We start from the raw sequence: 15822 nt of genomic DNA on the forward strand, positions 1-15822 counted from the left end.
AACAGACCTATTGTTCTGGTGAGTTAATGGTTCTCTAGGATGATTTTCCAAACAGAATGTTACTAGCTTTATATTTTTCTCTCAGTTTCTATGTTGTGAATAGCCTGCCTGTTAAGTGCTTGAAGATTTCCTTGAAGAGTACTTCATGGAGTCCTTCGAGAAAATTAGGCTGCTTGCAGTGTCAGGTTCACCAGCTCCTACCGTTTTTATTTTTATTTTCTCCTCACCTTTAACCTGTTTCCTCACTGTGGCTCATGAGGGAGGGCATCAGCACACCGTGAGTTGGTCCTTACAGATAAGGGTGTAGTACTTGATGGTGAGGCTAGCTGGTAGGTTATATAGTCTTTTCCTACGTTCCATTCTGTTTTTTAAATTTCGTAATTCTGTGTACTCTTTAATATCCATCCTCTTTCTGAATTGAGGATGCTTCTAGACCAGTGTACCTGTAGTGCTAGAATCCAGATTCGTGCTTAGAAGACCTGATCCCTGGATGCCGTAAGTGTTAGCGTAACCTTACCGATCTGCAAATAAAGAATAAGGGAAAGAGACCCATCCTACCATGCATCAAGAATGAAAACAGCTAGCAGAGTCCCAGAATAGTGGTTTCTAAATAAATATTTTCTGTCCCTCTATCTCTGAGTCTGTTTTCTATATAATTAGAGATTTAGACCAGGCATCAGCAAAGTACAGCCTACTTCTTGTAAATAAAGTTTTATTGGTACACGGCTACCCTCACTGGTATGCATACACATGTTGTCTGTAGCTATTTTGTGCTACAGCTATAGAACTGATTTTAGCAGAGGCTATAGACCCACAAAGTTTTATTTATTACCTGTCCCTTTAAAGAGTTTGCTGACCCCTGGTCTACACTAGATCTGGAAGGTTCTTCTGGCTCTGAAGTCTTTGAAGGCCTAAGCTTCCCTTCCTACTGAGGATCAAAGTGGTGAAGAACATTTATCTTGTCTGCTGACAATGAGCACCAGACTTTCAGGGAGATGGATGGAAAGCAGATTTAATGGTGCTAAGATATGGGAAATTCCTTCCCAGGAAACTGAACAGATTGTTCTTCCTGATTTTCTTCCCAGTAGAACTCCATTCACACTGGAGATGTTGCTGGCTGAGTGTAGCTATGTTTACTCTCTTCTAGGTTTGAGAAACCCTCCGAGACCCCTCTTGGTGGCTGGTCCCTCCAGTACAGGAAGCAGTGACTCAGATGGTGGCCTTTTTGCTGTCCCAACAACTTTACCACCCAACAGCCGACATGGGAAGCTCTTCTCTCCCAATAAAGAGACAGAATTAACTTTCCTTCAACACCTGAACTCCATCAGCGTAAGTGCGAGGATTGCACCCCCTGCTTGCCTGCCTACCCATTTGGTAGAAAACACTCTCAGGGATCGGATGCTCTTTTCCTCACAGATGCAGTCAGATTTCTTCTTGCCAAAGCCCCGGAAGTTGCAGAACCGGCACTTGCGGAAGCCGCTGGTGGTCCAGGTCAGGAACCCGGGTCAGGTCTGCCAGGACCAGCCTCCCACTGGCCAAGCTGCCCATACACACTGGTTTTCTCCCGTGTCTTGGGTGTTCATGGAGACCCCCTGCCCCTTTCTTCTTTCTTATGAATAGAGTAAAGTATTCAGTGACCCTAACTGTACCCGAAAATAAAGATAATCTTTGCACAACATGAAAAACGCTTGTAAAAAAGATAGAAAGTTCTGGAGGTTCAAGTCCCAAGAATGTCCCCAATTGAGATATATTTGAGGACTCTCAGAACATCTATTTATGAACATATAGTCCGTGGAAGCAGTTGGCAAGGTACTATGTATTTTCCAGAGGTCAGACCTCTGGAGCTCATAGTGATGAACACTGGGGGGGACCCATAGATGCCATCTGCAGACCAGAGGGGAGATCCAGGAATGACAGAGAAAAGGGACAGTTTTATTTGAAAGTAAAAAGATGAAAGAGGTGAAGCTGGAATTTTTAAATGACTGTGAGCTTAGAAAGTCATGAATGTGCATTGTTTTGGGATTAATGCATCAGTCTCTTTTTGTTAGACTATTAGAAATCTCTTGAGATTAATTTATTTAAAAATGAGAAATTGCATGACAGGTCTTTGAAAGGAAGATGTATTCTAAATCCCAAGTTTTTTTGTGTGTGTGCAGACTATAATTGACCCTTGAACAATGCAGGGGGTAGGGGTGACAACCCCCCACATAGTCAAAAATCCGTATGTAACTTTTGACTCCCCCAAAACTTAAGTTGTCCCTCGGTATCCGCAGGGGATTGGTTCCAGGACCCCCCACGGGTACCAAAATCTGCGGATACTCAAGTCCCCTATTTAAAATGGCGTAGAACAATGCATACAGTCGGCCCTCCACATCCGCGGACTACCAACCGCGGATCGAAAACAGTACAGGTATTTATTGAAAAAAAAAATCCGCCTGTAAGTGGACCCACACAATTCAAACTCATGTTTTAGGGCTACCTGTTTAGTGTTAATGTATTTAGTTTTAGTATATTTGGCAAAGTGTATAAATCTTCCACCCTGGCTGAGTGGGAGCTCCATAGCTGTTTGGTTCAGGGCCTGTGATTGTTGTTGTTTTTGTTTTGTTTTTAACAGCTTTATTGATATATAGTTCACATACTATAAAGTTCCCCCATTAAAGTTTAATGGTTTTTAGTATATTCACAGGGTTGTGCAACCAACACCATTGTCTAATCCCAGAACATTTTCATCATTTCAAACAAACCCCGTACCTCTTACCCACATTCCTCCCTACCCCAACCCCTGGCAACCATGAATCTACTTTCTGTCTCTATGGATTTGCCTGTTCTGGGCATTTCATTTAAATGGAATCACACAAATATATAGGCTTTTCCATTTACTTCTTTATGAGAAGTTAATTGGCACAAAGCCATGGTCATTCATTTCCTAACTGTCCACAGTTGCTTCCATGGCACCAGGGTAAAGATGAATAGCTGCAACAGAGGCCATATGGCCACAGAGCCTAAAATATTTCTCACCTGCCCCTTTCAGAAAGTACATTTGGAGCAAAACCAGCACATCTGTAGCTCCTCAAAGTCACCTCACTGCCTCTCAGCAGCCAAGCAGACCTAACAGCCCTTTCTGTCAAGTTTATATCCCCAGTAGCACCTCCTCTGCTGTGTGCTCACACCCTGGGGTACTTCTTAGGGGCATGGAGATGTCCTTTGTAAGTCAGCAGAGCCATAGCTAGGCACCCAGAGCTGGAGGTCCTCGGGACACTTTTGGGTGACACATATTTTCTGTTAATGTTTTACTTCAATGAATGAGAGTTTCAGCAATTAATATAATTTCTTTAGATGGTAGTCATCAATTGGAACTTAATTATTTACACATAGGAGCCCTGGGCAGATAAACAGGGAAGGTTGGGCACTGGGACTGTCGGACTGGGTGGAATGCCTCAAGCCCTTAGCCTGTCTGTGTTACAAGCAGCAACTTTATCTTCACCCCAAATTCGAGGAGACCCAGAATAAAGGGGTGTCTTTTCACAGTCCACATCGAGTGGTTGTAAATAGATATATATGACTAGTTGCATTCCAGGCTAATCTAGAATTCTGGATTAACAGTGGATCATTCTGACCTTCCTCTAGTTTTCCTGGGGAAAGTTTTATCCCTTGGGGTTTTTTGTTTTGTTTTGTTTTGTATTTTTTCAGAGAGGACCTAGTGTTTAAGGCTTTGGGTCCACAGAACAGCCATCCTCAGACTGTCCCAGGAGCCCTTGTGTCATCATCTCTAGAACCAGAGCCCCCATCTGATTACACTAAGCTCCCTGTTATCGGGAATATCCCTTTACAACTCTTTGCTGGTTTCCTGAGTGATTTTTGGCATTGGGGTCTTTTCATCACCTGATTAGTGGTAGTTTTCTTTCCACAGAGAACCCTACTTCCTAGACCGTCTGAAAACCAGTCCCACAATGTCTGCTCCTTCTCCATCCTGTCAAATTCCTCCGTAACTGGTAAGCATTGGGGTTCCTCAGGTTGGCTTTTTACTCCTCCTTACTTGCATGTGGCTTCATCTTTGGGAGTGGTAGGCATTTGCTTCCATGGCTCTTGGAGTGACATTTCCAGCATTCCTTTGTCCATTCTATCAATAGACACTGAGTGTGCCCCTGTGCTGGGCCTGGGCTGCAGCGTGGGCACGTGTGGACCTTTGACAGGTGGTGCACAGGCAGCTGCTTCAAAGGTAGCTCAGGAGGTCCTGTTGGGGATGCTTTGCTAAGTTTGGTTTAGGGGAGCATCTGTGGTCCACCCTGTCTTTGTGATGTTTTACCAGGCATGCAATCTTAGATGCATGCAATCTTAGGGTATACAACTCGGGTGTTCCTAGGTCTCTAAGGTCAGTGGGGCCCTGGCTCTTGGAAGTAAATTTACTTAAACAGAATTGTTTAATGAAACACATATTCCATGATTTATCTTTAAATCAGTCTTGATTTTCACATTTCAGATTTATTTACTGTAGAACCCAGACAGCAGTCGATTGCTTTTTCTCATGCCACCTTTTTACCTGCAGAAGGCCTAGTAGGAAAGAGGACTATTGCAGGTGGAATCTTGGTCCAAGATTTGATGCTCTGACTGCCTTAGAAGAGCCTATAGCTTAGTTCAGGTGTGCGTTACTCTTAAAAGGGTCATCCCCAGGGGATGACAGTACTGATTGCAGCCTTTTAGCGGCACCCAAGTGTCACAGTGGTGCTGCTGTCATGGGTGCCAAAGCTTTCTCCTTGTCTGGGTCCCGTTTGACCTCTCTTTGGCCTGTTTGGGATGTTTGGTGGTTTCCGCCTTGGCTCAGCTTGCGTGGTCTCGACTGTGGCTGTGAAGCAAACCCTTTGTAGCCTCCGCTATACGGTCAGAGGGCACCAGGGGCAAGCGGGGTTGATGCGGCTGCTTCTGTTCTTGTCCTCACAGGGAGAGGCTCGTTCCGGCCCATCCAGTCCTCCCTGACCAAAGCGGCTCTGTCTCGGCCGATCATGCCCAAGGTCCTTCCGCCCCAGGCCACGGGCCACCTGGCCAGTAAGTTTCTGTGACCAGCATGGTGAGAGGCACCACGTGAGGGTTTTGAGTGACATTTCTGTTTTCTTCTTTCCCAAGCCATGCTGTCTCATTACCCTCCAGAGAGAACACGAAAGCTGTTACCCTGGCATTGACATGAGGAGTGAGGGAGAGGCTCTTCCCATGTTTTGGGATGTGGTAGAGCTAGGATTGGCAATGTTTTTTCTGTTGCCAGGTGCTGTCGACTTAGCAGCTACAAGTGCTGGCATCATCCCTGGGAGCCCCCTCCCTGTCTTGGACCCTGAGGGCTTGTCTGGCATCTCTCCACTGTCTTCAGATGAGGCAACAGCTGCTCTCTCGGGTCAGGACTCCACCAGCACCCACCAGAATGGAGACCCCATCCCCGCCATGGGGGTGAGTGTTTAGAAGGGCCTCTCCGAATTACCACCAGCTGCCAGGATGGGTTGGTTACTCTCCAAAGGGATGGGAGCCAGGACCATGGGGCTGAGGTCATGCCAGACTCCAGTTCTGCCCCTGGAGGGGATGGGCCTAATGGGCCAGAGGAGAGGCACTGGACCAGGGAGGCTGTGGCATGAGCAAGCACCATGTGGCTCAGAGGGGAGAGTCATAGCCGAGTGGGCACAGGCTTGCTGGGTGACACTGGAGAATTCAGAACTGAGAAGAGCGAGGAGATCTGTACGTCAGCAGACTTCTCAGACATCAGCTTGGTCTGAGAAAGAACTTTAACCAGATTGGCCAGGAGCGATCCTAATGACCCCCAATGGGCACTCCTTTCCGACTTTCCCAGCGCTCTGGTTTCTCTGGTTCCATGGCCCTGCCCTGCCTGAGGACCATGAGGTTTTAAATTAACAATTTTAAGTTCAGGGTCTTGGTGGCCTGCCCTCTGTAAGCGATGGGCTTGCTCGTCCTCACAGGAAGAGATTCCAAATAGACTGAGGTGGGTTCCTGTGTTGCTGGCCAGTAGGAAGCCAGGGAGTGGAGCGGCTTGCTCTTTGAGAGCTTGGAGGCTGGCAAGCCCTTGGGGGTAGTTCTGGCATGCTGTGTGTAGGGCTCACTGGCATTCCTGGTATTCTTTTTCTTTGTAGGGCGCAAGCGATTCGTTCATCAGTGTCCCCTCGAGGCCTGAGCAGGAGCCAGTGACGGACAGTTTCCAGGTAGAATGTGCTGCTGTCTACTGAGCAAAGTAGCTTCCGCAAGACCCCCCTCCAGGATAGAGTCCCCATTCTCTACTGTTAGGATGTGGCAAGGACACCCGAACACCCAATGGCTTTGTGCTTTTACCCACCTTGCCTAGATGGAGGAACATGAATTTCTCATCTCAGACTCCTTCCTCCCCTCTGCGAGGCTGGCTAATTCAAACACAGTTCTGGAAGGACTCTGTTCCCTGGGCCAAAGGGCGGAGGTCATGAGCTCCCTGATACTCACCTTCTGCCTGGGTGTTACTAGCTGTTCTGCTGATAGGGGAAGCAGGCCACTCTGGCCAAGGCCACCCCAGCTTGGCCTTTCAACTCTGCATCCCTGGGGAAGTAAATCCCACAGTGTGTTTCTTACCAAAAAAGAAGAGGTGCCTGCTGGGGTCATCACCTCTTTGTTGACTTACCCATCACTTGGTTACCACTTTCTGGGGCTGAGGTTCATTTTTCATCCTTATTAGAGACAGGTTTATCAGTTGTGTCTGAATAGTCCTTGTTTTCCACCAGGGTTCACCTGTCCTCTCCTTATCTGAGCTTTCCAAGGCTCCTCTCCACAATGGGCTCTCTACCCCGCTGCCCTCATCAGAGAGCTCCAGCACCCGGCTCTCTCCGCCTAATGTCTCTGCTCTGCTGGACATCTCCCTTCCGGGCCCTCCTGAGGATGTGCTCTCACAGGGAGAGCCTGCCACACAGATCAGTGACTCCATCATCGAGATCGCCATCAGCTCCGGACAGTATGGTAAGAAGCAGGCTGTCCCTGCACACCCTTCCTGGAATTAGTTCCCTTCAGGAGGAAGGGTCTGGTCCGGACTTACCCTTGATCTCTCACCTCAGTATTTGCCAACCATGCTGAGTATGTACCTGTCCGGATATCACTTTGCCTATCGAGCAGAGACAGCCAAGGCAGGATAGGTGGATGAGGCATGGACAGGACCTGCATCTGTTTATGGTCTAGTGGGGCAGCTCCTGGCCTTGAGACTGAGAGAGCAGGCCCATGAGGCCTCTCCAGCCCAAAGACCAGATGGGGCATTGTCCTAGTTGGTTCTGAGTCTGGGTGGATGCCTGTGGGTTTTGCAGGTTCCAGGAGGGGGTTGGAAGAATGTCCTGATAAGTGTTGGTGTGGTTGCGCTCACTGGTATGAGTCGGGCCATGAATTCAGACAGCTGAGTTCACAGCCTGGTAGCACCTGGCCATAGGCAGGTCACTGGCGCATTTGAGCCTTACTTTCCTCAGCAGTGAACTAGGAATAGTATGTCTCTCACAGGGCTGTTGTAAACACCTGCAAGATTATTTAGGTGAAGCTGTCAGCATAGGGCCTGGCTCCATCAGTGACAGCTGCAGTCTTTTTCCTTCCCTAAGATGGATATGTGTCCCTACTGCAGAGGGATCCCCTCCTCAGATCAGTGTTGTTCATCTTCTGTAGGGGTCCCAGCAGGGTCCTGGGTCTCAAGAGTTCAGCATTACACAGCCATGCTGTCCTGCTGCCTTAGTGGCAGTTTGGGGATGTGGGGTGCTGTTCCCCAATGTGGTGTCTCTGACCCGGGGTTTTGGTTGACAGGTGAAGGAGTTCCTCTTTCTCCAGCAAAACTGAATGGCAGTGACAGTTCCAAGAGTCTTCCTTCCCCATCCAGCAGCCCCCAGCCAGACTGGATTGCCTCTCCCACCCATGACCCCCAGTGGTGCCCCAGCGACCCCACAGACTCGTCACTCAGCAGCTTATTTGGTGAGTGGGTGTGGAGGGTGAGCAGGGCTCCACATGGTGAACTTGATGGGGAGACTGGATTCTGGAGAGCTTTTCACAGAATCTGGATTCTCTGTGCTATCTGGCAGAACTCTCACTAGGGTTGTTTGCTTGTTTTTCAGGGTTTATTTTTTATGTACCACTTAACACATGGGGAATGTCCAGATTTCCCGTGTGCAGGTCACTGAGCTTTGGCACACATGACATCCTGTAACCCACAGCCCAGCCAAGATGTAGTCCACATTCATCTTCCCACACAGTCCCCTGTGCCCTTCTCTAGTCCAGCCAAGTGTCCTGGCCCCTCCTCTGCTCTTGCTGCTGACAGCAGGGTGGAAGAAATTGGCTCTTCATGCCCTTAGAGTCCCTCTTTCTGTTCTCAGTAACGTTTTCTGATGTGGACAGTTCCAGCTGTCTTGTGGCATGTTCATCCTCACTGGGCACCAGGTGTTCGTGCGGTGGGAAGGGGACGTTAGGGAAACACACACCCACCTCAGTGTCCCACATAGGAGGGACTCCTGGGGCACGTCTGAGATTTGTGTACTTTACATTTTTAGAGAGCAGCCAGGGTGTACACATTACCATCGGGACTGTAGCTGCAGAGAGGGGTGTACTATATATATACACATGTTGACCAGGGTCAGCACCTTGTGTGGGCGCCATACTGATGGCTCAGAACATGGGCTCTGGTCTGGGTGATGCAGGAAGCCAGCGCTCAATGACTGTTTCCTGCTATAAGAGTCCCACAGAGCAGTGCAGACCTCTGCAGAGTCAAATATAAGTTGTGAAAAATTGGAAATTACTTTACATGGAGATGGAGGTGGTGTCTGGAAAGTGGAGCACTGAAGCCCCTTGGAAAAATGAGGCCGACTTACACATGCTGCTGGGGACCCTCTAAGGCTCCCCCAGTGAGAAAAGCCAGGGCAGCTCTGTTGCTCCTGGAGCACTGTGCACGAGCATGTGGGTGAGTGCTGCATGGGCTTTGAAAGGCACCTCCAGCCCTCAGGACCCTTCCCTTGGCCTGGTGCCAACAGAGAAATGCCACTGTACTGCTATGCCCTGGTGCCAAGTATCAAGGCTTGTTCCTTCTTTTTTTGGTAGCAAGCTTCATCTCCTCAGAGAAGGGCCGGAAGATGCTTCCGACTCCGGTGGGGACCCACAGTGGCACCTCCCTGCTGGGCCCCAGCCTGCTGGATGGAAACTCAAGAGACTCATTTGTGTCCAGGTCCCTGGCTGATGTAGCAGAGGTAAGTGTATAACCTTATGCTCGAACTTGACTAGCCCGTTCTGGAGGCAACCGGGTCCCACCTGTTTGGTTATTAAGAACTGCTCATCAAAACATCAACACCAGGAGGCAGCACATACAGATCCAGGTCTGGCTTCTCTTGAGAAGCTCTGGCGGCGAACAACAGACTACTAGCTGAGCCCTGAAGGTCAGGACCTGGGAAGCCCTGGTGTCGGGGTTGACCTCCGGGGTTCTGCAGACAGCTAGAGCAGAGTTTGGATCTCATTGTGTCCTCCACTAGTCCTGTGACCTTGGGCAGGTAATAATACTGCTTCGGTTTCCTTATCTGTGCAGTCTTGGTGCCATTGGTGAAGGGGTAAGAGGGAGTTGTAGGTGGCCCTGTCATCACTGCTGTCACCTAATAAGAGGGGGCTTTAGAGGAGCAGCTCCCTTTGTCATCACTTGTTGCCATCACCCCCTGAGCTGGGGATAGGGTTCTGCAGGAAGGCACAGATGCCCTTGCAGTCTCCTCCCATGGTTGGGGTGATGACAACAGGAATCACATTATGGCAGACCCTGGATGTGCAGGCAAGACTCAGTTTGTGACTCTCATCTTTAGACTGGAATGTGGCGTCCCTTTCTTAGGCCAGCTTCGGCTGGTGTAGCCATCCAGGCTCCATTTCATGTGATGTGAGTGGTGTATGGGTAAGAAAACTTCAAAAAGAGTGCTCGTTGAAGGAGTAGAGACAGGTATATTTAACTATAAGGCAAGTTACGAAGTAATGAGTGCTGGAAGAAATATTTAGATAGGATAAGCTTAAAAGAGAGATTTCACATTTAGAATGCCACTTGGATGGGCTTGGTCTTGTTGTTAATGTGCTGGAACAACATCTCTCCAATCCTGGCTCCTTGGGATGCTGAGATGTTCGTGGATGCCCCTCTAGAGTTTGACAGTCAGATTCTAGAGGGAAACCCTGGATCAGACAAGGCTCACACAGTGGTGTCCCATGGCCTCCTCAGCTCTCAGTATCCTGACATGAGTCTTAAGGCCTGAGGATCTTACAGGAACACTTTGGAGGATACTGAGCTGAGCCCTGACATAACTAGAAATTTCACCTAAATACAGACTAGACAGAGCAATATAGTAAATCCTTTCCCCACAGTGAGCATTTCTCAGACCTGTGTGGCCACAGAACCTTTATTCAGAGAACACCTTATGACTCTGATGCCGTGCAAGAAGCTAATCTCTTTCCCCTCCCATGTATGTGTGGATGTTATGTATATGCACCTAGCTCTTGTGGAGGTGGGCACTGCCCAAACATCCCGAGACGACATGCTAGGATCGCAATATTCAAAGGTGGTCCACAGACCTGCTGCAGAATGCGTTGGACTTGTTAGAGAGGCAACTCTTGGGCTCACCCCAGGCCCAGCGAACCAGAACCTGCATTTCTAATAAGATCTATTCATGGCACATTGCACAGGAAGGTGAGCAGCATAAAACAAAGACAGATGCTGTTCGTGAACTACTAAGTCTTAGATACTTAGAAACTTAGATATATATTTATCTGCAGAAATAGAAAGTGTTTATCAAAAAGATCTGACCAAGAACTCTCCACACTTAAAAAACATGAGTGTGTTTTAAAGATAGTCCTTATTGTCTAGAATTGCAGTCTGAAACGTGTGGCTGAAATGATCTGGTGGGTGGGATTTGAACAAAAGTGATGGGAACAAGGAGTGGGTGGGAGAGGCGAGCCTAGATTGACCACAAGCTGGTGACAGGTATGTAGGGGGAAGACAGTCACTATTTGCTCTACATTTTAAAAACAAGTTTGTTTCAAATTTCTCATAATAGAAGCTTTAAAATTCAGTTCAGGCAATAGCTCTTAGAATTTTCCAAGGCTTCTCATTTGTTCATTATATCATGCATGAACAAAACACAGGGTCCATCCTTATGCGGCTTCCATTCCAGGAAAGGAGGCAGACGGTAAACCCTGAAGACTATATGTTCCATGTTATTTGTCCATAGAGTAAAATCCCAGGACCTGAGGCCCTGCTGTACACACTCGACTCTCTCTTTCCTCGTCTTCTACTCTTTGCCTTACTCGCTGTCATGTTCACTAACTTTCTTGTTTCTGGAAGAGCCGAAGCCTGTTCTCACCCCAGGGCCTTTGCACTTGTTATTTTCTTCTGATAAGAATGTGCTCCCCACCGCCATGGCAAACTCTGTCTTTTCCATGTGCATTTCCTTCAGACCACCCCACAGTTTCAAATTCCACTCTGTGTCATTTGCTTGTTTGACTGTCTTTCCCCCAAGTATCATGTGGAGGGAACCATCACTCTGATCCTGGCAACCAGATGTACCAGGTTCATAGTAGGCTCTCCTGCACACTTGTCAAAAGAATGAGAGTTCAAAACGACGGGAGATTCTCCCCAGGGCACTGTGCCACTGTTTCACAGCCAGTCAGTGGGAGATTCTAATCTTCACTGTAGAGCGACCCCAGGTTCATTCACCTTCCACTGAAGTCCCAGTGGTGGCCAGTCACCTCCAGTCTGGAAGGCAGGCTGGCCACCAACTGATGTGGTCTTGCCTTATGTCCTCTGCCCACAGGTCGTGGATTCCCAGCTTGTTTGCATGATGAATGAAAACAGCGTCGATTACATATCTCGGTTCAACGATTTGGCCCAGGAGCTGTCCATCACGGAGCCCAGCCGCCGAGAGGTTCTGTTTGATGGCAGTGGTGGTGGTCCCCCTGTCAGTGACCTATCCCAGTGACTGCATCTCGTGGTGGGGGCATCCTGGCGGCTGTAGAGGAGGGCTTACAGGGTTGTGGTTCTCAACCTGTGGTAGGTATAGCCCTCTTCAGACTAAAGAAAACATAAATCAAGCCCAGGACACCCAGGAGGTGGTTTGGATAGAGACACCTCTGCACCCCAGAATGTACAACATGCTGGAAGCTATGTCGCAGCAGGCAGAGGGCAGTGGTAGCCTGGGAGATGAAGACGTTCTGGAAGGTCCAACATCAGACATCACTGTGGCCTTAGAGCAGTTCTTCACCAGTTGTGGGGTCTCATGTTAGGGTCTGCGTAGTGACCGTATTTCCACCCATACTTCTAACTTGGTTGTTGTGTTGGACAGTCCAGTGGGTTTTCTTTTTCAAGAGAAGGGAGTGGGTGTGCCCTGGCATAGCCATCACATCCTGAGGAATTGTAATTTCTCCGCTCCCTGCAGGAAGGCTCCAGGCCATGGCTGCATTCTTTCTGCCAAACCTGTGCCACACTTTGGTTGCTTCTCTGCAGAATAATAAAGGCAGGTCAGGGTTGGGGAGCGTAGCTGGGCCTGGCCTGGGCTCTGCCTGGTGGTATCTGGACTCTGAGACAGCAGACACTTCAGGGGACACTGATCACAGAGCAGCAGAAGAGTCCCAGGGGCAGTGTAACTGGTGCCATCACCCTAGAAATTCTGATCCTTTCCTACTCCTTCCCCATGTAGATATATGTTGTGACCGACTGAACAGGAAGGGAAAAGAATCATGTCTTATGCAGGTTGTGTGGACTTTTAGAAAAAATCCTGCTAAACTGGTTGGAGAATGTTTTTCTTGTGTTTTAAGAATTAGGAGACATTGAAGAGGAAGAACAGAGTTTAGTTGGTTTCTTTCCTGCCTCCATCTGCAAGTTTCTTCTAGATGATCTACAATGTTACTTCTCTTTTGGGATGATCCCTAAGCACTTCTTTGACTACAGTTAAGACTTTCCTGATGAGCCATTGAACTTCTGATGTGTTAACTGTTTAGCATCTGAAACAAATGGATTTTGCAGGGATGGTTCACTTCTTCAGTCTCCTCTTCCTTTCATTAGCCTCAGAGCAGAGCAAGACACTATGTGTATGCCTCACGTCTATTATCGCTCTCCTTTTCAGGGAATGCAGGCAAGGGTCAGATGTCTAACCTGTGAGCGCTAACCTGTGGTGTGCTCCGTGAGCCTCCCTGGGTGACCAGAAGTCACCACTGCAGGTGATCCAGCAGCAGTGTTTCCCCAGAACAGAGCTAATAAGGCTCCTATGCCTGCTTAGCTTTGGGAGACTTAGCATGTAATTTACTGTCCAGCCACATTCTGTGTGGCCAGGAGCCAATGCTCTGGTGTTGGGCCAGTAATACCAGCGCCACCATCGCACCTGCTGCTTCACCTTCCACAGTAGACAGGATGACTCGCCTGAACTGACCGCTGTTCTGTTGCTCACCTTTCCTGTTTCCCCACTAACAGTGGAGTGGCAGCCCTGGCCAGTCCTGGCCCTTTACATGGGCTCCTCCCCCTGTCCACAGTGAGAGATGAGCATGTGTAAAAAGGGGAGAAAAGGTTTTTTTCGTATGCAAGAAGAGTGGATGCTCTTGATCCCATTATCTCACCAGCCGTTTGCAGCCACTTTAGGCTTCAGACAGGGTCATTCATTCTGAGCTGTGGAGGAAACAGCAGACAGCTGGCTTCCAGGGAATAGCTCCCTTCCTTTGTCTCAAGTGTTTCTCAGAGCTCTTGCCTCTAAGGTGGCTTCCTTCTTTCAGATCTGGTTCTAGGCACAGACATCACTAACAGAGGCCTCTGGACTCTTAAGAAAAGTCCAAAAGCTCTGGAAATATGAAAAAGACATGGTGCCACTTACTAAGAGAGATAGATAGCATTGTTTGAACCAGAGTATCTTTAAACTAGTTTATATTTTGTGATCAGTATGTCAGCTTCTTGAAATTAGCACCTTATTGGGTTGAAGATCAGGAGATCTTGCCCTCTGTCTCTGGGCATCTGACTTTGTTAGGTCTGCAGTAGGTTTTACCAGGTCAAGTGTAGGCCATGACTAGCTTCCTCATACCCCCCACTGTCTGAGACCAGAGATGCCACATAATATGGCACCGATGCTGGATGTAATGTTCAGTGGCAGTGTGTACTGTGCCACAGATGGTAGGGCTCTTGAGCTGCTTGCTTGTCCATCAGGGGACACCCTGAGGCAGTCCAGTGGGTAAGTTGGCACCTTTGCCCAGTGACATCTAAAAGGAGGAAAACTCAGGAGATTCTAATCAAGGCACCTCCTGCCTGGGTTTCTGGCATAGACTCTATTTGGGAGCAGGTAACTAACTGTGGCTAGTGTCCTCCACTAGGGAAGTGGGCTAGGGAGGAGAGTGGATTGACTCTTCTCACCTATAATGAAGCTCACACAATTCCAGAGAATTCTGCTGCTTCTGTAGCAACGAGACGCCTAATGTGTTTGTTTGCCATATTAAGGAAAATGGTGTCATTTGTAGGACTAAAATTATGGATACATTTTTTTTTTACCAGCCTAAATGAATATGTGTATAAAAATAAGCAATGTTAAAGGCTGGAATTTTCAAAAGACCCAAGCAGAGAAGCCTCCCACTTTGTGCATCTTCTTCTGCCTTCCCAGCCAAAGTTGTGATAGTCTCAGTATATACCTGTGGCTTCTTTTGTGCATTTGAGCATGTTGTAATTAAGAACAGATCAATTTCTCAGAAACATCTTTCCCTGGTTGCTCTAATATTGTCAGATCTTTCTGCTGATTCATCTTTTGTAAAGATTGAGACTGAGTATCTGGTCTCAGGGGGTTGGGTTGGTTTGGCCTTGATTCTTATTGTGACCATCCAGTGGCGAGCATTCCACTCTTTAGAAGATGCAGAGGCAGGTTGAAGTTCATGGTTCCACATGAGGTTTGTGATGACATTTTTTTCATCTCTCTGTATCTTCTAGGTATAGAGCACTTGGCTCAGGGAGTGGGGATAATTGGAAATATTTGATCGGTTTATCTACTTGCTTTCCCACATTCCAGGTTCTCAACCTCAGAATCCCATTCTTTATCATTCTGTATCATGGCTTCACTACTGGTGGGTGTCCTTTTCAGTGTAACGGTATCTTTACCTAGATCACACCATCAAATCTAGACTTGTGCAGAGAATAGTAATGGATTAAAAGACACTGGACACAAGTGGAGAAGAACGGTTTTTTGTTTTTTTAAAGACATTGAGATCTATCAGATGCATTTGTGAGGACATAGGGCACTTTGTCTTAAGAGGAAAAAAAGGAAAGAAACCACAGCAAACCTTTCCCAACTATCAAAGCTCTCCTAATCCCATAGTAATTTGTAAGTCTTGTTAAGTAAATTCAATCTTGGAAGCACTACAGCAACCTGTACCCTTCGTTCTGTAACAGGATAACTGGCTCCAGAGCTTCTGGTCTAGGCAGCAGAACTTATTGCTGTTTCTTTTAATAATTGTTAAGCCATATCATCTAAGGTTTTCGGCTTGTTTGAGATGTGAATTTGTTTTATAGATTATAAATATACATATACAGTGTATGTATAAAGCAGAATGCCTGTCCTTCCTGATTATTTTTTGTACCATATTGTAAATTACATTATTTATTCTTTACCAATTTTGGGAATAAAAGGTGTTTTGGTTATTTAATATAATAAAAGCTGTTAAACTTCTTATGTTTAAATTTCCAGTTTAACTTGTAAATGTTTTTATTATTGTCCATAAATACATACTAATACTTGATCTAATAATTATTGTTTCTGTCTTTTTTTTAAAGTGTGCACTTAAACAGCTCAAGTGGCTCTCATTTGG

General features: G+C 47.4%; 1 protein-coding gene across 3 annotated transcripts in view; it reads left to right on the plus strand.

The window, feature by feature from the left end:
* Positions 1-15761, plus strand: part of CRAMP1 (cramped chromatin regulator 1) — a 58448-nt gene extending 42687 nt beyond the window's left edge. For all 3 annotated transcript variants that reach the window (XM_039884871.1, XM_039884869.1, XM_039884870.1), the window contains exons 12-21: positions 1148-1329; positions 1417-1491; positions 3911-3992; positions 4939-5043; positions 5258-5436; positions 6129-6197; positions 6744-6975; positions 7795-7959; positions 9076-9221; positions 11808-15761. In XM_039884871.1, coding sequence (XP_039740805.1) covers positions 1148-1329; positions 1417-1491; positions 3911-3992; positions 4939-5043; positions 5258-5436; positions 6129-6197; positions 6744-6975; positions 7795-7959; positions 9076-9221; positions 11808-11972 — 1400 coding nt within the window. In that variant the 3' untranslated portion in view covers positions 11973-15761. The remainder of the gene's footprint in view (positions 1-1147; positions 1330-1416; positions 1492-3910; positions 3993-4938; positions 5044-5257; positions 5437-6128; positions 6198-6743; positions 6976-7794; positions 7960-9075; positions 9222-11807) is intronic.
* Positions 15762-15822: the final 61 nt, after the last annotated feature.

The sequence above is a fragment of the Pteropus medius genome, unplaced genomic scaffold (assembly GCF_902729225.1).
Source record: "Pteropus medius unplaced genomic scaffold, Ma_sr-lr_union100, whole genome shotgun sequence".
NCBI lineage: Eukaryota > Metazoa > Chordata > Mammalia > Chiroptera > Pteropodidae > Pteropus > Pteropus medius.